Consider the following 22,012-nt stretch of genomic DNA (forward strand, 5'->3'; position numbering starts at 1 on the left):
TTACAATAATTTCAGGCAGTAAACTTCATAACAATAAAATAATTTTATCCATACCAGTTATTTATTACATTAAATACAAATAAAATTTAGTAGAGAATATACACAATTAGATGCAATTCTACAGAGTATAATATTGTCGAAAAAAATTTCAACTGAATAAACTAAAATACACTTTCCTTTTCAAATATTTAATGAGTTTCATTTTAATGCTAACATTTTAATCAACTTTCATTTAACATGAATGTTACATTTTACATTTAAGCTATCAATTATAGCCATATCTATTTGTCAATATTTGAATAAACTTGAAAGATTATGTATCATTTTCATAATCTTTTGGATTTTTACGTTGTAGTTTAGCATATTCAAAATCTGCCCATTCCATTAGTAGGTAAGTACAAAGAAAGGCTGAAATGTAATGTATAATATTTTAATAGATAGTTATATAATGCTAGCTGTAATATAAAAATGTGTTAAGTTATACAACTATACTAATACGCTTCTACTGTTTTATTATTTAGAGTTTAGAGAAGGACAAATTGAAATTATTATTTTATTATTAATTAATAAAAAATACTTACGAGGTGTAATAAAAAAAAATTCCCCTCTACAGCGTTTTACAAATCGTACAGTAGCCTCACGCATTCCAGCAAAAGGACTTTGTTCATATGGACTAAGACGGAAAAATGTAACGCCAGTTACTTTTTCAAGTTCTCCAAACCTCTTCCCTCCCATTTTGACTGAATTCAAAAAACAATTATTTTAATACTTCAAAACATAAATGAGTATAATAAACAAATATAACCAAGAAACAAAATAAGTAACATAAAAAAATATTACAAATTTCATAAACATAATTTTTAGAAATAAACTTTACTTACTTTAATTACTTATTATATACTAACAATCACTTATTAAATGTGAAAAATGAAGTTAATTATTTCAAAACTATATAACTTACGTAATAATGATTTACCTATCGACTTGGAACGTTCCAATACGTGCGGATATCTGATTCTGATACGTCTGAAGTATATTCGCTAGATGGCATGTTTGTTATCTGTGTGTTAGGGCGCTAAATTTAAATTATGTGATTTGACATAAATTTGTATTAATATTAACACATTCAAATATTACAAATATTTATCTTAAAATTACATACTATGTAGTGGCAGTGGAAATTTATAAATGATTTTCCCATGAACAACTTATGCATATACATAAATAAATGTAACATAGTACGTATATTTTAATTTTTGTCGATTATTGATTTAATACTTAATACATTTGAATAAAATCACGTCACATAATCGATTCAAACACATAAGGTAGTTATGATATTTCATTTTTCGTTTCATGTTTTAGAAATGATTAATTAATTTGATTATGTATTAAAAGTGAATAGCAGCGTTTCATAGGGAATTTTTGTTTTTATTTGTCATTTATTGTACTTATAATTTTAACGTGCGTTTTTTTACAATTCAAATACAATGTTTCATTAAAAATACTAATATGTGAATTCTTAAACGTTCTTCCTATGGACAAATAATTTTGATATATTTACATCTATGATCTTAGTTTCATACATACAAGAATCGTAGGCGAAAAAGTTCCATAATCCGTTCTTCGATGCAAGATGGCGCCACTATTGCATTGTAATGAAGTAAGGGAAGAAGAGGTAGGTTTACGAATCACGGAATGGGGCTATGGGACAGTTGCTCGTGTGCGAGGTTTCGTGTGATATCGTGGTTAGTGTTTACTGTTTGTGTTTTGTGCTTATTGCATACATTGTCAACTGCTTCTCACGAGGTACACAAATGCAGTTAATAAAGATGGTTTATCGAAGCAGATTTCTAAATAAATCGCTGCAACCGGTAACTGAGTAACGGTTGTAAACCTGACGCGAGGTCCTCACCCGCGTTAGGTGCCGTGTGGGCCACCTATCCGCGTCCAAGCTGTGTCGAGGCATTCAAGTCATGGTATCGAGGTTCGACACGAACTTCGGTTGTGAAGACTTTTTCGGGACTTATCGTTGCATCCAAGACATGGCTTGTGATCGTGGTGATTCGGACTTCGAGTTCGTCATACCTCCAGAGGCGCCGGTTTTCGAACCGAGTATCGAAGAGTTTCACGACCCTCTTGGCTACATTGCAAAAATACGACCGATCGCAGAGAAGTCTGGCATTTGTAAGATCAAACCGCCGCCTGTGAGTATCATACCTACTATCAATCTTTTCCTTTCCTTGCTTTCTCTTTCGTTTACCTTATCATAGGAAGGACACGTTATACAAGCATCATCCTTGTTCCATGCTTAAAGACCTAAGACTTGAACGAATGGATAACATTGTATTTTCTTGTGATTCTCGTGAACGTGCAGATATGCACACACGACCTCGTTTACGCACTATGACGCTTCCGTACGAACATCACATAGCCGTGACATCATAAAATAAATGAGTTCCTATGTAACATGTACTTTAGAAAAATTCAATTAAATTAAAGGAGGAAAATTCGTTTCTCCTCGTATAACGTGTTTCTTTTATATATATATATATATCAATAAAGATAGAATTTTCCGTTCGCGTTAAAAAAGTACGGATCTGGCAAAAGTCGTGACTGTTTCGTATCGATACGAGTCGTAAGATAATACGATCGAAAGGGAAGAAAAGACTTCGATTTATTATCTCGGAGGGTTTTTTTTATTTTGTATGCGTATGCTGTTAGCATTTATATCGACATTTCAAGATGCAATACACACGTCAATATCTTCACGGATTAGAATAGGAAGTAGAATTGGGAGTGACAGTATTCTGAGGAACTACTAAAAATTTCTGAAATGAAATATGTTGTGTACTCATTTTATTGCGACATTAATATCGTTATAGCTAGAAGGTACGCTATGTAAAATGGCCGAGACAATCGAAACAATGTCACCTTAGGAAAACGTCTTGAAATGTTTCGGAAATTCTATACGATATCCATGACATCGACAGAGGAAGCGCTGAAATAATTATCAGCGTTTATAGGTAAAGATCTTTTTGAGACAATTCTGATATCGTGATATTGTCGATATGGGAATCAGTTTCGTGTGTACCCAGAAGTAAAACGATTTTACCTAAAAATATCACAAGTTTTTGATGAATAAATATGTTTCGTTGTGTCATATGGCAATTCTCTTCGAGAATCTCTGTATTTGGTTTGTTCTAAGAATTTGATATAATTTTTTTTTGTTTTAATTTCGTGTTTTACGAAGTAGAAAGTACCGATGCGTAGTACCATCAAATTTTGCCATGTTTTTCGCTGCCTATATATACAAATATGGAAATATCAGCTTTGTGTAAAATATTCAGATTTCTAGTTCAAATTCCATAAATTGTTCGTTTAATTTGTATCACCGTTAGAATCTATTTGAGCCACCATTTTGTTTTCACATGTGAAAAGAAAGATTTTACAATATAAATCGTAAAATTATGTTGATCATGAAAAGGACAAATAAATAATGAGAAATTAGAAGTATACCTTCGATATAAATTGAATGTCAAAAATCTTGGTCTTTTTATGCATAAATATATAATCGTCTAAAATGCATCATACAAAACGTACGAACAATATAGCATACATAGGTAGTAATTTAACATGAATTATATAAAATCTGTACTGAGAAAATTACGCAATCATTTTTTTTTTTTTTGAATGTATTATACACTTTTTTCCCCGAATGAAAGTATATTTTTATATATTTAAAGCACTAATTTTATTACGAATCACATTATTCGAAATTTTATAATTATTCAAGTAATTTAAAGGTATGGTGATTTTCACAAATTTATCATAACGTGTATAAATTTAAAATATAAAAATATTATTCTCACAGCTTTTCACGTAAACATTGTTTAGATTTATAGCATATACTGTTTTTAGTCTAGCAACGATAAATGTATCATTACGACTGCTAATGTTCCTCTCCGTGCCAAACACTTTAACTTTTAAAAAATTGATTGTTTTTACAATTGTTATCTCTTATTGTAAAATCTCTTGTCTAACTGATAACTTTGATCTAATCGTAATTTGTATATTAATCTAGTTATCTGTAATTCATTACTCTTTGAGAAAATTCATATTTTGTAACGGGATGACGCCATTACGGAAATAACTATGGTCACGGCATTAAACGGGCGTTGTATATGGAGAAAATCTTCATGATATTTATGTATTTTCAACTTGAGATGCAGCAATATGCATCATATTAAAAATATGTCTAATTTTTTATTGTGTTGATATAATTATGTAATCGTTTGTAAACATATTAAATGTTATATCATCACAACAAAATCATTCACATTTCTATTTCGATGGCTGTTTTATGCTCTTTATTACTTATTGTTTCTAAAAGTCGACTGATCTTACAATGGTGTTGCGTCACGGTGATGAGATGAAGCTACGAAAGCATTTATCGATTATTTAGATATATATATTTATATGTTACTATGTATCTCATCAATAAATTTCTGATATTTTAGAACAAATAAAATTAAGACGAAAGTAATTTCTCTGCTGCTATTTCCTTATGCTAGATAAATATCAATAAAAGACCGTAATTATATTTTCATTACTATATATGCTCTAAATACTAATCCGTATTTTATTAAATTAATTGAATCATCTGAAGACCTGTAAGTATTCCGACGTATATCGAATGCAAATCCAGATCGTAGTAAATGTGTATAATTCGCAAAATGTACTATTTTAACTTTTTTTGTATTATACTTTATATAAATGACATTATATAGATAAATATTATAAATGATTAAATAAATTTATATTGTTCTTTTAATAAACAGAGATATGTATAAATAAAATAATCCAGAATTTTTGCATTACTAGGATGCTTATTTTACATAATTTTCACTATACTTAATTTGTTCTGTTACTGAATTATTTGTAAATATTTGGGAATACTTTACCTCTTTAAGGTCTTATATAATAGTTATTAACAATTCATATTCTATAAATACTACTATAATATATATATATATATATATATATATATATATATATATATATATATATATACTAATATAATACTAAGTTACTTTGTATATTGTATTATCTTATGTATTTTATACTTTATTTTGTATGTACGTGTAATGTATGTATTTTATATTGTAATAGATAAGATATGTATAAATCAATTTTATGAATTTTTCTTTTCTTTTTTGTTTGTAGAATTGGCAGCCACCATTTGCTGTTGATGTAGATAAATTCAAATTTGTTCCAAGAATACAAAGGCTAAATGAATTAGAGGCAAAAACCAGGATAAAACTTAATTTCTTGGATCAGATTGCAAAATTCTGGGAACTGCAAGGTTCATCTTTAAAAATCCCCCTTGTTGAACGCAAGGCTCTTGATTTATATTCTTTACATAAGATAGTTACCGATGAAGGTTTGTTTTATTATTTAATTAGGTTTTATTATTTAATTGTTAATATTTTACTTCATGGTTTCTAAATATTAATACATTAATGTTATTTTTAGGAGGAATTGACACAGTTACGAAGGAAAGGAGATGGGCAAAAATTGCAAATAAATTAGGTTATCCTTCTGGTCGTAGTGTTGGAAGTATTCTAAAAAATCACTATGAACGTATTTTGTATCCATTTGATGTGTTTAAACAAGGAAAGACATTGGCAGATATTGTAAGTTATTTCTTATTTAGATGCTGTACATATTTTTTTCTTTTAATAATTAATGCGCACATATCATATATTGAATTATACAGAAAATTGAACCAGATTCTAATGTAAATGAGAAAAAGGATAGAGATTATAAACCACATGGAATTATATCACGGCAACAAATTAAACCCCCTCCTGAGAAATTTTCCCGTCGTTCTAAGAGATTTAGTGGTCAAGAAGAAAAGCAGGAAGTATCTATTAAACAAGAGGATTGTAAAGAGGAATGTGATTCTGACAATGATTGTAAAGATGGAATTAGAAATAAACAATATGATGATAAAGATAATAGTAAAGAACTTAAAAAATTACAGTTTTATGGACCTGGCCCAAAAATGGCTGGATTTAATACCAAAGAAGGGAAAAAATCAAACAAAACTAGAGGTGTAAAACTTATTTATGAAGTTGACCCAGTGAGTGTATATCATATGTTATTTAGTTATGATCTGTATTTATACAATTTATTTTCTCTTTCTTAATTCATGTGTGTATTTTTCTAGTTGGCAAAGTATATTTGTCACAATTGCGGAAGAGGTGATAATGAAGAAAGCATGCTTTTATGTGATGGATGTGATGATAGTTATCATACTTTTTGTCTTATGCCACCTTTGACAGAAATACCAAAAGGTGATTGGAGATGTCCAAAATGTGTTGCTGAAGAAGTTTCCAAGCCAATGGAAGCATTCGGATTTGAACAAGCACAAAGGGAATATACACTTCAACAATTTGGAGAAATGGCTGACCAATTTAAAAGCGACTATTTTAACATGCCTGTACATGTATGTTATCTTATTATGTATTATAATGTAATATACTTGCAAATATTGGACAATACTTTTTGCAGATGGTGCCAACATCACTAGTAGAAAAAGAATTTTGGCGAATTGTTTCTTCAATTGACGAAGATGTAACAGTTGAATATGGCGCAGATTTACATACAATGGATCACGGGTCGGGATTTCCAACAAAAACAAGCGTCAATTTGTTTACATGTGATCAAGAATATGCTGAATCTTCATGGAATTTGAACAATTTACCAATTTTGCGAGGAAGTGTATTAGGTCATATAAATGCTGATATTAGTGGTATGAAAGTTCCATGGATGTATGTTGGAATGTGTTTTGCAACATTTTGTTGGCATAATGAGGATCACTGGAGTTATTCAATCAATTATCTACACTGGGGAGAGCCAAAAACATGGTATGGTGTACCAGGTTCTGAAGCGGAAAGATTTGAACACTCAATGAAATCGGCTGCACCAGAATTGTTTCATAGTCAACCAGATTTACTTCATCAGTTAGTTACTATTATGAATCCAAACATTTTAACGAATGAAGGTAATATGATATTATTTTTAATTGCCATTTCGTTAAGTATATACTATTTAGTATAAACTATCGTTAATATTTATATCTGATTTTTAGGCGTTCCAGTATTCAGAACTGATCAACACGCGGGAGAATTTGTAGTGACATTTCCGAGAGCGTATCACGCAGGTTTTAATCAGGGTTACAATTTTGCTGAAGCCGTGAATTTTGCTCCCGCTGATTGGGTATACTATCATTTTAAATTCTTATTACCAACATATTATATTATATCCATGTTTGTGCTTAGTTTATACAGTTATTCTATGTTTAATAGCTCAAAATTGGACGAGATTGCATAACGCATTATTCAAATTTAAGACGATTTTGTGTATTTTCTCATGATGAATTGGTGTGTAAAATGTCATTGGACCCAGACTCATTAGATATAGGAATTGCAACTGCAACTTACCATGATATGCTTCAAATGGTAGATGATGAGAAGAAACTACGGAAGAATCTGTTGGAGTGGGTAAGTGACATACTTCTATTTTTCAAATAATATAATTTTTATTTTTTAAATTTGATGCAGATATCACGAATGTATTTTAAAAATAAAATACTTATAGGCAATACAACTAAATTGTTAAGTTTATCAAATTGCATATTTATGTAATTTACTAATTATTATAAATATATATTTCATCTTTTGTTTTATTAAAATTTATAAGATGCTTGGCGTCTAATTCTTTTTTGAACTCATAAGTATTTTTAACGTTTAAATGTTGCCTCCAAAATCACTTTCTCACATAGAACAGATTATAATTCTAAATGCAAAGCCTAATATATTTAGGTCAAATGGTATAGTATATGCTGAGACATTCCCTCACAGACTTACACATACAACATTACACGTACACGTCGGCAAACATACATAACCGTAACCATGCGGGCACACGCGGTGAAAGACGTGTGTGCGGCTGATATTACCAACCATTGGGCATCGTAGTTTCACCGACGTCGTTATAATCATCGTTAATGCCTTTATATTTCGTTATTTTTGGTTAGCCTACATTCATATCATTAAAATAGTTTTTGTGCGATCGTTCCTTAGTTATCAACCTTGACTTGTTGATACCTATTTGGTGTGTCTCTCATTTTGATTATATAACTTTTATTGGCGAATAGAGGTTATGTTTTTAAAGTCTTGCCATGATGCTAAACAGGCGTTATATTTTCTCTGTTGATTCAGAGATTTTTATAGTTTTTCTTGTAATTTTGTTGAAAAGTATCTTTGTTAATCTTAAACAAATAATATATTTGTAAAAATTTTTTCTATTTTAAAGTGTTCTTATCTACAGATGGATACATGTGTTTCGTTGATAATCTCATTCTGCGTTGTAATATTTCTTTTAAAATGTAAGAATGGTGTATGTTCTCATGAATGATCTTTGTGGTAAAAATTATATCTTTCAGGGTGTAACAGAAGCAGAACGAGAAGCATTTGAACTTTTACCAGACGATGAGAGACAGTGTGAAGCTTGCAAGACAACTTGTTTTTTGAGTGCAGTTACATGTTCATGCCAAAGTTCTCAATTAGTTTGTTTAAGGCATTTCACAGATCTTTGTGATTGTCCTCCAGATAAGCATACACTACGTTATCGCTATACTCTAGACGAATTACCAATTATGTTACAAAAATTAAAATTGAAAGCAGAGTCATTTGACTCCTGGGTAACAAAAGTAAAAGAGGCAATGGATCCTGATAAAAAGAGTGATAAAATTGAATTAAATGAATTAAAAGAACTGTTAAATGAAGCCGAAAGTAAAAAATTTCCAGAAAGTGAATTGCTTACAGCTTTAACAACTGCTGTACAAGATGCTGAAAAGTGTGCAAGTGTTGCACAACAACTTTTGAGTAATAAACAACGTACCAGGTATTATGAAGTTTTTAGGTTTATGTTCATATTAGATATCACTATTTGTATTAAGATGTTCACTTATTTGAAATTTTTTATACAGAACCAGACAATCTGTTGAAACTAAGTACAAGCTTACAGTAGAAGAATTAACGCTTTTCTATAAAGAAATAACAAATCTGTGCTGTGAACTCAAGGAGTCTGATGGTGTAAAATTTATACTTGATCAAGTATTGCAATTTCAAACAGAAGCAGAAGAACTAGAATCTAAAGAGGATGATTGTGATATTGAACAGTTGGAAAAATGTATTGAATTTGGAGATTCTATTTGTATTGAACTACCTCAACTTACACATTTGAGACAAGTAAATACATAAATATAATGTATACACGTATTTGACAAGAATATATTCGTGTTCTTAGATATATAATCACATTTATTTATTACAGAAATTAACACAAATACAATGGCTTGAGGAAGTAAAGTCTGTTCAAGAAGATCCAAAGTCAGTACATCGTGATGATTTAGCAAAATTAATTGAGAAAGGTATGATAATGCCTCCTCATTTAAGTATAGAAAATACTCTCTCAGAGTTGCAAGCATTAATGCTTGCAATTGATGATTGGGAAGAAAAAGCAAAATTATATTTCCATACAAAAAATAGACAAACTATTACATCTCTCGAAGAATTTATTCGTGAAGCTGATAAAGTAGAAGCTTACCTACCAAGCTTAGATGTCCTTCAAGATACATTAAACAAGGCAAAAAATTGGACAAAAATAATGGAAGAGATACAAGCAAGAGATAACTTTCCATATTATAATACGCTAGATGATTTAATAAAAAAAGGTAGAAATATTCCACTGCACCTAGATGCTCTTCCAATTTTAGAATCTACTCTTTCACAAGCAAAAACCTGGAAAGAAAGGACAGCAAGAACATTCCTAAGGAAAAATTCACATTATACTTTAATGGAAGCTTTATCACCACGAATTGGCGTTGGTATACAAGCGTTAAAAGCTAAAAAGAGTAAGAATGAAGATTCTATAGGACCTGTATTTGTCTGTGATACAAAATTGGATGATTCCAATGATTCAGCTACCGTTGTAGCTGCGTTTAAATTAGCTGAACAACGCGAAATGGAAGCAATGCGAAATTTAAGGGAAAGAAACTTAATGAAAACCGAAATTGACGATTCAAGGTATTGTGTTTGTCGTCGACCAAGATTCGGGCTCATGCTTCAGTGTGAGCTTTGTAAGGATTGGTTTCACTGTAAGTAATATTTTCTCATTATAATGAATATAGGTGTTGAGCTCAATTATAATTAGTCAAAATATATTGTAATTTTAGCAAACTGTGTACCTTTACCAAAGACATCGTATAAAGGAAAATTTCCAATGTCAAGAGAAATTAAATTTTTATGTCCATGTTGCTTACGTTCACGACGGCCACGGTTAGAAACGATTCTTGCACTTTTAGTTAGTCTTCAAAAAATTCCTATTCGTTTACCAGAAGGTGAAGCATTACAATGTTTAACGGAACGTGCAATGAATTGGCAGGTGAGGTTTATGTAAAAATTAACGTTAACAAATCGAGTTATAATATATAACGATATACATAATATACATAGTATACGTACATCGAATAGGATCGAGCTCGACAGGCACTAGCCACGGATGAAATTTCATCTGCACTGGCAAAATTGTCTGTATTATCACAAAAATTAGTGGAAGCAGCTGCAAGGGAAAAGACAGAAAAGATTATTAGTAGCGAACTGAAAAAGGCAGCAAATAATCCTGAATTACATCAGAGAGTACAAGCAATTGCCCCACTCAGTGGTGTGCATTCAGATGATAGTGTAGTTAGTATTGCGGTATGTCTATTATATAAGTAGTATTATATATAGAATTTGTAATATAGCACAATATTTGAAATACGTCTATATTATACACTATTGAATATATTTATGATATATTTTAGGATGATGATGACGACGTTGTTACTATAGATGATGATGAGCCAAGTTGTAGTACATTCAATAGTAACGAACATGCGTATTCCTATAGTAAGATCCTCTCTCACAAAAAATAATAAATGTTAAAGATATAAACGTAGTATTCATGATGTTTATGTTTTCTTTTACAGTATCAAAAATTCAGCGTAAAACACAATCAAATGATGCAACGGAAATTGCGGTTGTACTTTCACAAACAGCAAGGTTACGTCTTGAAGAACTGATGATGGAAGGCGATTTATTAGAAGTTGCACTTGATGAAACACAACACATCTGGCGTATACTATGTCATACAAATAGTCCTAGTACGGTTCGAAAATATGCATCATACGAGGAAGTCCAAACTAACTTGAATCAGGATATAAAGGATGTAAAAAAGCGTGGAAGGAAAAGAAAATCCGACGAATTTGAATTATTGAAAAAACTTGGAAGACAAAAAATGGAAGAAAAGAATTTAGCTAAGCGCAAAGCATTGCAGAAAGAAAAAAAATCAACCAGTTCTCTAGTTCCAATAAAGCGTGGACCTCGAAAGGTATTTAAATTTAGAAATGCCTTGTATATATTAGCGAAGCTTGAATTTGGAACATTTCCTAGTTAAAAATACTTTATATAAATACGGTGTTTGTTATGAATCTGTTGCTTTGGTTTCAATTAGACGTAAATTTTAGATGAAACGTAAAGAAGGAGAAGAAGGCCCAAAGAAAAGGGGTGGTAACAGGAAAAAGACCAAACAGGATACTTCAGACGAAGAAGATGATTGTGCGGCTGTTAACTGCTTACGACCTAGCGGTAGGAATACTTCACATATTTCAACAAAATATTTTAGTATAATTATATTTATTATTACATTTTGTGTGTATGTGTGTGTGCGCGCGCGTGTGCTATTCTATATATTACTGTTTTGTTTTTGTTTATGTTAGGTAGGGAAGTTGATTGGGTACAGTGTGATGGTGGCTGTGAAGGTTGGTTCCACATGCATTGTGTTGGTTTAGATCGTACAGAAATTGCAGAGGAGGATGATTACATATGTAGTAATTGTAAAGAAGCAGAGCAAAACTCAACGGTAAGTTAAAATTAATATGTTTAGGATGTCATTGCTACTTTTCTAGTATTTTTAGCTGCTTGGCGAAATTTAAATCTTTTCTCTTTGTTGTGTAATATTTTAGTTTTACACAGAATTTCAATTACTTCCCAATTCTTGATTTCACTTGAATTCAGTTGAGTCTTAAGTCTTTTTCATTTGTTAAATAACATTATATTATAGTTTTAGTGCAATATTTTTTTTGTGTTGTCTATACTGTAGTCAAGAGCGCCAGATCCCCTAGCTGAATCATTAGGCCTGGATGCACTTCTTTCCCTTTCTCAATCTCAGGGATACCAAGGCACAGATAGTGAAGCAGACATTCAAGAAACCACATCCTTCGTCAAGACTTACTAGCCTACTTTACCTCGTTAGCTCTGTACAAGGCTAGGATGTTTATCAATTCAATTGGCTGGGAACTTACAGCCCGACAATTAATATCATCTACAATCATCATTCAGTCAGTTGGTACTGCAGATTATTGGATGCTGTTTGATTACTGTTGCGAGCGGATATTGGAGATAAAGTATTATAATGCGGTCGAATTGCAATCTTGACGATTATGAATATTATTTTTTTATTTTGATTTGGTACCCTGCAGAGAGGTATCAACTTTTTGTATGTATTATATTGCATTGTATTTTATTTTTCTAAGATAAAACAGTTGTTTATTAAGAAGATTTGTTGTTCGAGTCCAATACATTTATTTATACTGAAGGAAAACTAATTTCATGCATTAATATTTAATGTTAATTTATAACATGAAAACCTGCTTGTTTTTAACCAAAATAAGATATTAGTTTTGAATGAAGTACATGATTTTGATTAAAAAACCTTTTAAATTGTAATACATATTGTACAGATCAAGTATCGCGGATGAACCGTGATATACTACTTTGTGGTTTATATGGGATTTTAGAAAACGGATATTTTGCATCTCATTGTAACTCTTATTTCTTATCTCTCGCTGCAACGGTCGATAGGAGATACAGGTTTTGCGAGACCAACGATTGTTGAATAATTAACGATATGCATTGGCATTATTCATAATGCGATCTATAGTGTGAATGTGACGTTCTTTTCCTAAATAACATATGGAAAAGATAAAAAAAATGTAAAAGATAACGAAGAAAGGAAAGGAGGGCATAGTTTGATCTAATGATTTAAACGGTCTGTGACAAAAAAGAAATATTAGCGACGGCGATAACATATATAACAAAGAGAAGTCACCTCAGATTACTTCTATTCGAAGAAAGATTCCGTCGGTTTTTGTATCGGGTTTTAATTGTAATGGTGTAAGAGAACTTCCCTTGCGCTAAAATAGTATGTACAGATAGACTGACGTATGTGTGTATTAAGGTAGATATTATATATATACATATTCATATACATATATATATATATACATATATATATATATATATATATATACATATATATATATATATATACATATATACATATATATATATATATATATATATATATATATATATATATATATATATATATATATATATATATATGTATGTATGTATATATATATATATATATATATATATATGTATCTTATATAATATATATATATATATAAGAAATTAGGTTGAAATATAGAAGTAAGTCACAGTTTGTATAAAACAAAGAATTGACACGCAGATACATAGCATATCTAAATCTGCCTTCCTGAAACAATTGATCGCAATTCATTGGATTTTGGACCAGAGTGTACAACTTGTATAATTTATACAAATTTGTAAATCATTTAATTTTTCGTTTCATTTCATTTTTCTTATCACAAACATCTAGAATATCATTTTATATTATGGTATTATTGATTTCATCAAACAATTCCCGAATGGCCTAAAAAAAAAAATACATTTTATAACGTAAATTCTATTTGTAGTATTATAAAATATTAATTTCTTACGATTTCAAACGATAAACAGATAAAAATGTTTCAATCCTTATGATTGTATTACGCTTTGTAATATTTAATAGGTCAATAACTTTATACCTTGGTGTGCCGATCCTTTCATTTTATACGCTCAACGTTAGTTCGCGTTCAACATTTAAAACTGCTAACTGTCCTATATTGTTAACATTTACATGGTGTAATGCATCGTTGTAGTATAATTAAAGCTTACTTATTACTTTGTACATTGAAGTATTATAAAATCACTAAATGTTATAAAGACGATACTTATACTAACGATAAAATATATTCCGTAATAAACCATTTTATAAATGTTGTAAGTGTTGCAAATATGGATCTCATTCTCGATAAAAAAAAAAGCGGAAAAACGTGAGAGATACGTTGTTATCCATTGGTGTGAAATATAGGTTACGAAATGTAATTTGTGTATTTAATGTTGACTCTGGTACAAAACCGTGTTTCGTATATAAGTTAATAATTACATTTTCTAATTATTTTTTAATATGATTCTTGAACTGGCTTTCTTATCCTTTTGTTTTATTTATACATAAAAATTTAATATACTTAACTCTCGTGCAAAAGTGTTATGTGCGTGTCTCTATCTACTAATGTGGTTTTTTTGCATGATGTGCCAAAAAAAAACTGCATTGTGTAAAGAAAAGAAATAACTTTATTGTGGGTTTATCGAAGAAGCTGTGCTCACAGCATGAGAAATTTTGTATAATTACTTGTTAAAGAAAACGAATTTCAATCATTGAGTTTCCATATGAACTAGAAGCTATATGAATGCATGTTATGTGTGGGATGACACGGCGTACAGTGTGTTTTAAACATTTCCATATCAACACATACGATTCGAATCGTCGATGTTAGCATAAACTGAATGAATTTTGTTAACGAATGTTCCACTGTTAGATGTCGTAGCTTAAGGAAATAGTAATTGCTCGATCAATGGTTAACAGAATTCATTTTAAAATAACAGTAGCTATAGGAAAATACCAACATATTATATTATATACATAATCCACGATTAGTATGTTGCGCGTTTTGTTTAAAACAGACTGTAGGTCAAAGATTCAATGAGACATGTGTACACATATATATTTTTGTACAGATACAAAAAAAGCTCGATAATCTCCTTGATTATTGTTCCTGGCTACGCGGGAATGCAGTGAATTTCTAACGATAGTGTTGTTTTCGCGTTTAGGTTTTTTGAAATATGAATTTTTTTTGTTTCTTTTCGTAATAAAAATAATATATATATATAATAAATAATATATATGTATATATATATATATATATATATATATATATATATATATGTATGTATATCATATTTTATATCATATATATAATATATGATAATGTGTATATATTATTTTATATTATGTATATTATATATATGTATACATATGTACGTACATTGGTTATTGTATTTTATACAAAGTACTTAGAATCATTTTTTATTAATCGAGATAAGTATTGAAGAAAAAGAAAGAAAAGGAAAAGAAGAAAGAAACGAATAATAAAATTATATGCTTTATGAGGTGGTACACTATCATTAAAAATACATTGTGAGACTAGTGACATAAAAAGAAAGATTGAAATAGCGTGATTACTTAGAGCTGTTGCAAAATGGACATATTTGAACGTTGTACTTTATTATTAAATATTAGCGTACACTATGTTGAATACTGATCAGTCGTTCGACATAATATAGGCAAGTCTCTACGCGTTTCCAAGGAATTATACTAATCATCATAAAGAAAGAAATTCATTTTTGATCATTTTCATTGATAATAAGCACAAGGTGTTTAGTACTGATTTTGGTTCTCTTTTGTAACAAAATATTTGACGGAACGTGCACCCGATAGTAGATTAAAAATTTACCGAATTTATTTGAGAAGAATATTATTAAACGAAGTATTGTGCGTTGTTTTCATAAATCAAAGTTATAATTATATGTCGTTAGCTTTACACGTAACACAATTTAATTTTCATGTGCAGCTAATATTTATTTTAACATGTAATTTGTTCTTTCATAATTGATTGATGAATTCACATTTTTTGAGGGGAGTCAGGCTACTACAAATTTTATGATATATTGAAATGCCTGTAATTTTAATTGAAATTTATATTTTATGATATCGTTGTAAACTGCTTCACCACGATGATAATTATTTTTCTGCTAATTAATATTTATTTGTCATTCACGGTTTTAAAACGTTAGCTTAATTTTTCTTCGACTTACATATGACGATTACTTAGTATTTATTCGATCGTTCACATTCATTCAAACGATATAGTCAAAAAATGTTACTTAATTTTCGTTGCACCATTACTAGTAACCATCTTTATGTTAAACTCGATTGTTTCTTTGTTCCTTTCTATTCTGTATATTATGCAGAAAGATCAGTATAGACCCTTTTACGTTAAGCGTGTTTTGGTTATTCCGAACGTTACACCTCGCAAAAAGAAAGAAAACTTTTCACCAAAAATTTAGTCGATAGAAAACCATTATCGTGTATCTATGTATTTATTTTATTTTTATCTATTTGTGTTTTCTCGATTGTCCTTAAAAAAAAAAAAAGCTAATTCCATCACGAGGAAAGCTTCCAACGAATATACGATCTTTTATCATCATCACTTGCGTAAATAACTATTTTATCGTATAACATAATAGGTATATCGTTTATTTCCTTTATACACGAATCATTTTAGACAGAAATATTTATGAGACAGTAAATGTAACCTAGGGCTAAATAGCGTTAAAGTAGCCTTTATTTGTAAGATTATATCACTTTGATTTCCGATAAAATATACTAAATGTAAATGTGTAAGTACATGTACGTTCAATACCATAAACTGTTTTTTCTCTTGTTTTTTTTTCCAAACAGTTTAAACAAAGAAAAGCTAGTATATTAGATAAAAAGTACAAATTTTCAACGTTATGATAAAACAATATGACGATGCATTAGTAGTATCTGGCAAATGCATCGGACATTTAAGACATTTTTTTCTTAAAAATAGTATCATTGCCGATCTTCTATGATGTAACATTACTTAAAAGAGGTCGATGTCCGTGGAAGCGTATTCGTGTAACCGGCGGGACAGATAGAACGTCAATAAAGTGCGGCGGAACATGAAAGTTTGGGGAGACATGAATTTCTCGTCTATATTACGCACAACGGGAAGTTGAATAAGCCTGGTCTGAAGAAGATTCGTATTTGTGTAGGATAGAGCTTTCGGCAAAACTAATATTTCAGGCGTTAGAAGAAGGATTAGAGTGTGAATATGATTTTTCAAATGAATATTAAAATTTTGGCCAGGTCAGCGATCTACATACGACATAGATAAAGTCTATTTTTTTAATATTTTTTTGTATAAATTGATTTTGTATAAAAAACAGATTTCTATTTTATTTTTCAAAGGTTCTTTTGTTTTCCTTTCGTGTGCTTTTCGTCGATAACAATCATGTCCGTTCTTTATTATTAAGCGATAAAGAGTAATTAATAAACAGTAACATTACCAATTTAAATATCATTCGTAAATGCGCGCTGGGATTATGTATATTGCTTTGTCCATTCGTTTAACAATGCCTTCCAATAGCAAATCGAGCATGGAAACAGACTCCACGTCGCATCACGCAATTTAAGCGAGCGTTTTATTGTCTCTTACTGTGTATGTAAAAAAATGATTCACTGCCGCGGGATTTCGTTGTTCGTTTCTTTGAGCCTAAAAATCAGCGACTCATCGGCATCGTGTCTTGTCTTATCGTGGCATCTTCATCGTCATTACGTTATACTTTACAAATATATTCTTTAATTCATTCAAAAATACTAAGTTCCAGGGTCAGCTTAACTTCGCGAGAAAACAAAGTTGTTTCATGGTCAATCGAGTCACGGTTTTCCTATTAGACATTCCATTTTAATATTTCACCTCGCGTTGAAACGGTAGCGAATATATCACTGATATTATCCACAGGCGATAATGTTAGCAGCAAAACTAGTAAACAAAAAACATTTTGAAAACGAGGTATGTAATAAAGATAATGGCTATTGAATATCATGTCTCCTTTTCTTTTATTTGTTTTTGATAGAGCAGTTGCTATATCGAAGCAGAATAATAATGTACAGTGATTCACGAAAGCTCAAACAATCATCATAGAAAAGTTTTCTGGATGTTCCTACGTTCGTCGTATAACATTTTCTGAAATTTCTTTCACTTTTTAGCGAGATACTACTATCGTAATATGTTGGCAAAGTTTGAAATGCATATAGAAGTTACAAGATATGTATCGACAAATATGTAGAGGTCGTAAAAGTATTTGGTAGACTATGAATAGTTGTTACAAACATATAGTTAACGTTAAAGGTGTTCTTTGTAAATATATTAAAGGTTTATTAACGTAATTAATAATTGATTATTCGGATATCTTTGCAATGTGTATGTTTGCAACAAGGATTTTGTAACTTCGGATTTTAAATTTTGATATTCACGATAGTTGTGTCTCGTTACTATACATTTATAGAAAATTTGGAGATATACAATATATTCAAAGTAGATTACTTATTATAACATTTGGCAGAAGAAACAAAACTTTGCTTATGTTCCACTTCTTTAATTAAAAATATGAATCTGCCTAAATGTCCGTGACGTAGTCACTACGGTATTAATGAAATTTCAAATTATTTTATATAACGCAAATTACATTCAAATACATTCTTGTGTCACTAAGTTTCCGCTTAAGATATTTATTTTTATTCTACAGACGATTTTACATATGTGCAATTTCCTGTGTATGGAAGTGACATTTCGTTACTTTTATGGTATGAGATACTAGCAATTCCGTGATATGTTAAGCAATTTTATCATAAAGGCAATTCAAGGTAAAAGAAAAGAACTTAATCCTTCGCAGAACGAGCATTATTTCGTTTAATAAGAATTTTGATCCAATATAATTTGGCGATATATGGTGACGAATCGAAAAGTATTTTATGGTTCTTATTTGGTGAAAGAAGGAAACTATGACGAATGAAGTGATTCATAGAGAGAATGTCTTCTGTCAGATTGAAGAGACGCTCTTTGGACAACTTCCGCCCTCAGGTTTTTAAAAGTAAAGCGCTTTGATGGTGGAAGGGAGTAGATCCAAATAGGAGATGCTTTTGTCCTCTAGAATATTCCACATTTCATCCATGAAACATAAGTTGAAGTGTAAAATGTCAGAATTGAATATTTTTTACGTTACAGGATATTTATAAGAATATGTTTATCGACCAATATCGAGTAGAATATATCGTAGAAATATAACTGAAACATAGTTAACTACTTGCCTTATATCTGCAAGTCAGTTTCCAAACTGATCCTTTGTTCATATTTTAATTTCATTACGTAAGTAAACGGTTAATGTTCAGTTAAAAAAAAAACAAATGACTCATGCACTTCCATTAGTTTAAATTTATTCCAAGAAAATAACGTAAATAATAATAAATTTTAAGATAAATTAAAAAACAGCTTCTATCGGATTGGCAACTAAGTGATTGCGGATCTTGTCATTATATGGTATTATTTAGTTGCCAATCCAATACTACGTTATCACCTTCCCGTACTTTTCAATATATGTAATCGATAGTTGCTGCCTCAGAACAATTTATATATTATAGTTCTATCCGACTCGAACAGAGGCAGTTTAGATTTATAAGAAAGTTTAAATCAAAATCCACTTCCAATACCTCAGACTGCGAATTATTCAATACAAATTACACATAATATTACAAAAGTAATTTATATGGCATATATTGCTATAACAGTGAACAATTAAACGCTTATTCAAATAGCTTCCAAAGAAATCATAAGGCAAGGAGTCAACGAATATACCTATATATACATATAATAAGTAGACTGCGTATATTTAATAAGTTCATGTTTTCATAAATATAACTAAGAACATGAAATCTGGGTAAAAAATTGTTTTACCTATTAAATATTATAGAGAGTATTGTACTTTGGGTATTTTATATGAATATCGCATATCACATGCATTCTATGCACTTTTGCACCTTTAAATTTTTCATAAATGCATAAAAATCCACAGTCTGATAATAACGGTTCACTATTTCTGGTTTGAAATCGTCAAAAATTTGTTTCGTCAAAAAATATAACGACTGAAAACAAAGAAAAGAAGAGAAGAGTCAATAAAGGATTGTTTGTGTGTTAAGCAGATAAACTAAGCATGGTAATGTTTACAACTTATAACATTTGAAGTTTTTCGATGAACCTGGCACGGACCTGTCCTATGGTGTCAAGACAGCAATGTCCCTTCTTTCTGGTTCGGTCGTTTTCGGGTGTGCTCGGCTGGCTGGCGCGCGCTTCGTTTGGTGTACGGTGTACGGAGCCTCAGTATTTGCTGCGACTCCGTAATAGTAGGACGCGTCCTCGCGGTGTTTGACTGGTAACCGCGTCGTAACCAAAAACGCGTACGCGAGGTGCGAGAACGCCCCAGGTAACCGTTTTTGTAACTACCCGCGTGTACCCCGGGTGAAAATTACCGACTCGTGTTACACATTTTCTCTGTCTGATTGGTGTGTACTGCCGTACACTGGACATCAATTAAGAGAGAGGAGAAAGAGGGAGTGAAAAGGGCTACACGCAGGGACTGCAGAGAAAGGAAAGACGGAAGGATTATATATTCGAACAACATGGCCACTGCGATCGACGACCGGCAGGAGTTGCTGGAGCAATTTCAAGCGGTGAGTCCTTTTGCCTTTGTCCTTTTTACTGATCATCGAATTTCGAACAATCGACTCGTAAGGCATCCGTTACTATGGTTTTCGCGTTGATGTTGCACGTATTACAACGAAAACCCCAGCACCTTATCGATCGCCGGTTTTATCAGCATGCTTTCGTGGAAACCCACCCTCGTAGGGACTACGCCGGGTGTCGCCGCCCTGTACTCGGTTTATCCGTCTTTTACGCCAAGCCTACGCGAAATTTCAAACGTACATATCGCGTTGACAATCGTCTCTATTTACAAATACATGTATGGTAACAGAGAATGATTAGTTTGGTCGAAATTTCTTAATACGTCGACTGCCGGGCAAATTTTGTATTTCTTACACACAGCGCCGGTGTGGTGTCGCTTGTTTCTATTATGTAAATAGCATCTCTTAGTAAAGAAATTAGAAATTGTTTAATCTTTCCGTAGGCGCAATTAAAACTTTTGTAAAACATTAAAACTTTCACTACAAGACATATAATATAGAAGTAGAATATATTATATTTATTTTAGTGAAATCGTTATATCTTTTTTGTGCATCATTTCTTAGAAATAGGGTTGTGAGTACCATGATTCTCATTCCTATATTAAATACATTATTTGAAGTTAAATATTTCATAATATTCAATCTTTTCCTTCTTACCATTGTTTATGTGTGGTAGCTGCAAAAATGAAAGTGTATTTTCACATTGTACATACGCGTGACTAATTGGTGAGAAAAATAATTCCCACCGTCCATAAAAGCATTAAGCACTTTATGAAAGAATTTAATATTTTACATTAGAGTATTAAAAACTTTATGAATATATAGTGCGTATTATAATTGCCATAAATACTGTATTACAATATGTTATATACAATAATGATAATCTATCAGGCAATCAATGTACTATAGCATCTTACCAACTGTTTTTCTAATAAGCCATACAAGCACCTATGAATCAGTGCAACATTATGCGGTTGTATTGTAACGAGGATATGAATCATGTGTAATTCGTTTAGAAAAATGACGCATGTACGTTCTGCGGGCACATTGTGTCGGTCTGAGCTGCATCGAACGTCAACAATTTTTCAAATCGATCGAGCGCGTAATTACGTTCGATATCGAGTATCGTAACCCGGTCACTTTTCACTTATACTCTTCCGTACACAAGTCCACGCACGTGTAACGTATAACCACTCTCTCCGCTTATTACTATACGTATACGTATACGTAACGTATTTTGCGCTGCGTGCTGTCATGCTTGTTAAAT

At 30.9% G+C, this 22,012-nt stretch overlaps 3 protein-coding genes and 2 long non-coding RNA genes across 9 annotated transcripts in view; 2 read left to right on the forward strand and 3 right to left on the reverse strand.

Moving 5' to 3' along the window:
• Positions 1-41: 41 nt before the first annotated feature.
• UQCR-Q (Ubiquinol-cytochrome c reductase ubiquinone-binding protein) overlaps positions 42-22,012 on the reverse strand; it is an 81,024-nt gene continuing 59,053 nt past the window's right edge. Inside the window, exons 1-3 of one of the 3 annotated variants that reach the window (XM_069115124.1) lie at positions 10,596-10,667; positions 582-740; positions 42-408 (exon numbers count right to left, since the gene is read on the reverse strand). In XM_069115124.1, the coding sequence (XP_068971225.1) occupies positions 314-408; positions 582-740; positions 10,596-10,644 (303 nt within the window). In that variant the 5' untranslated portion in view covers positions 10,645-10,667 and the 3' untranslated portion in view covers positions 42-313. Of the gene's footprint in view, positions 409-581; positions 741-881; positions 980-10,595; positions 10,668-22,012 lie in introns of those variants that run through there. The other 2 variants (XM_069115126.1, XM_069115125.1) reach the window with 2 other exon arrangements.
• On the forward strand, positions 1,695-12,731 carry Kdm5 (Lysine demethylase 5). 3 transcript variants are annotated; one of them, XM_069115096.1, is made up of 19 exons: positions 1,695-2,207; positions 5,227-5,443; positions 5,536-5,696; positions 5,780-6,145; positions 6,233-6,511; positions 6,577-7,069; positions 7,157-7,284; positions 7,374-7,568; positions 8,513-8,973; positions 9,059-9,320; positions 9,406-10,228; positions 10,307-10,515; positions 10,605-10,829; positions 10,937-11,021; positions 11,102-11,502; positions 11,639-11,759; positions 11,891-12,033; positions 12,137-12,187; positions 12,274-12,414. In XM_069115096.1, exons 1-18 carry the CDS (start codon positions 1,977-1,979, stop codon positions 12,170-12,172), a joined length of 4,836 nt encoding a protein of 1,611 aa, XP_068971197.1. In that variant the 5' UTR covers positions 1,695-1,976; the 3' UTR covers positions 12,173-12,187; positions 12,274-12,414. The 3 variants fall into 3 exon arrangements, with proteins under 3 accessions (XP_068971197.1, XP_068971196.1, XP_068971195.1); XM_069115095.1 differs by lacking the exon at positions 12,137-12,187 and having other exon boundaries at positions 12,343-12,731; XM_069115094.1 differs by lacking the exon at positions 12,137-12,187 and having other exon boundaries at positions 1,696-2,207; positions 12,274-12,731.
• LOC138180853 (uncharacterized) lies at positions 2,764-4,316 on the reverse strand. Its single transcript, XR_011173389.1, has 3 exons — positions 3,520-4,316; positions 3,116-3,404; positions 2,764-3,001 (listed from the first exon to the last, which is right to left on the reverse strand). It is a non-coding gene; the product is annotated as an uncharacterized LOC138180853 (long non-coding RNA).
• LOC138181152 (uncharacterized) lies at positions 18,904-20,409 on the reverse strand. The gene is made up of 3 exons (XR_011173450.1): positions 20,273-20,409; positions 19,961-20,148; positions 18,904-19,156 (listed from the first exon to the last, which is right to left on the reverse strand). It is a non-coding gene; the product is annotated as an uncharacterized LOC138181152 (long non-coding RNA).
• Positions 20,397-22,012, forward strand: part of Fim (plastin-2 fimbrin) — a 44,922-nt gene continuing 43,306 nt past the window's right edge. Inside the window, exon 1 of the mRNA XM_069115777.1 lies at positions 20,397-20,733. Within this exon, the coding sequence (XP_068971878.1) occupies positions 20,683-20,733 (51 nt within the window). The 5' untranslated portion in view covers positions 20,397-20,682. The remainder of the gene's footprint in view (positions 20,734-22,012) is intronic.

This window comes from Bombus flavifrons, chromosome 6 (genome assembly GCF_040668555.2).
Source record: "Bombus flavifrons isolate JBK064 chromosome 6, iyBomFlav1_principal, whole genome shotgun sequence".
Taxonomy (NCBI): Eukaryota; Metazoa; Arthropoda; class Insecta; order Hymenoptera; family Apidae; genus Bombus; species Bombus flavifrons.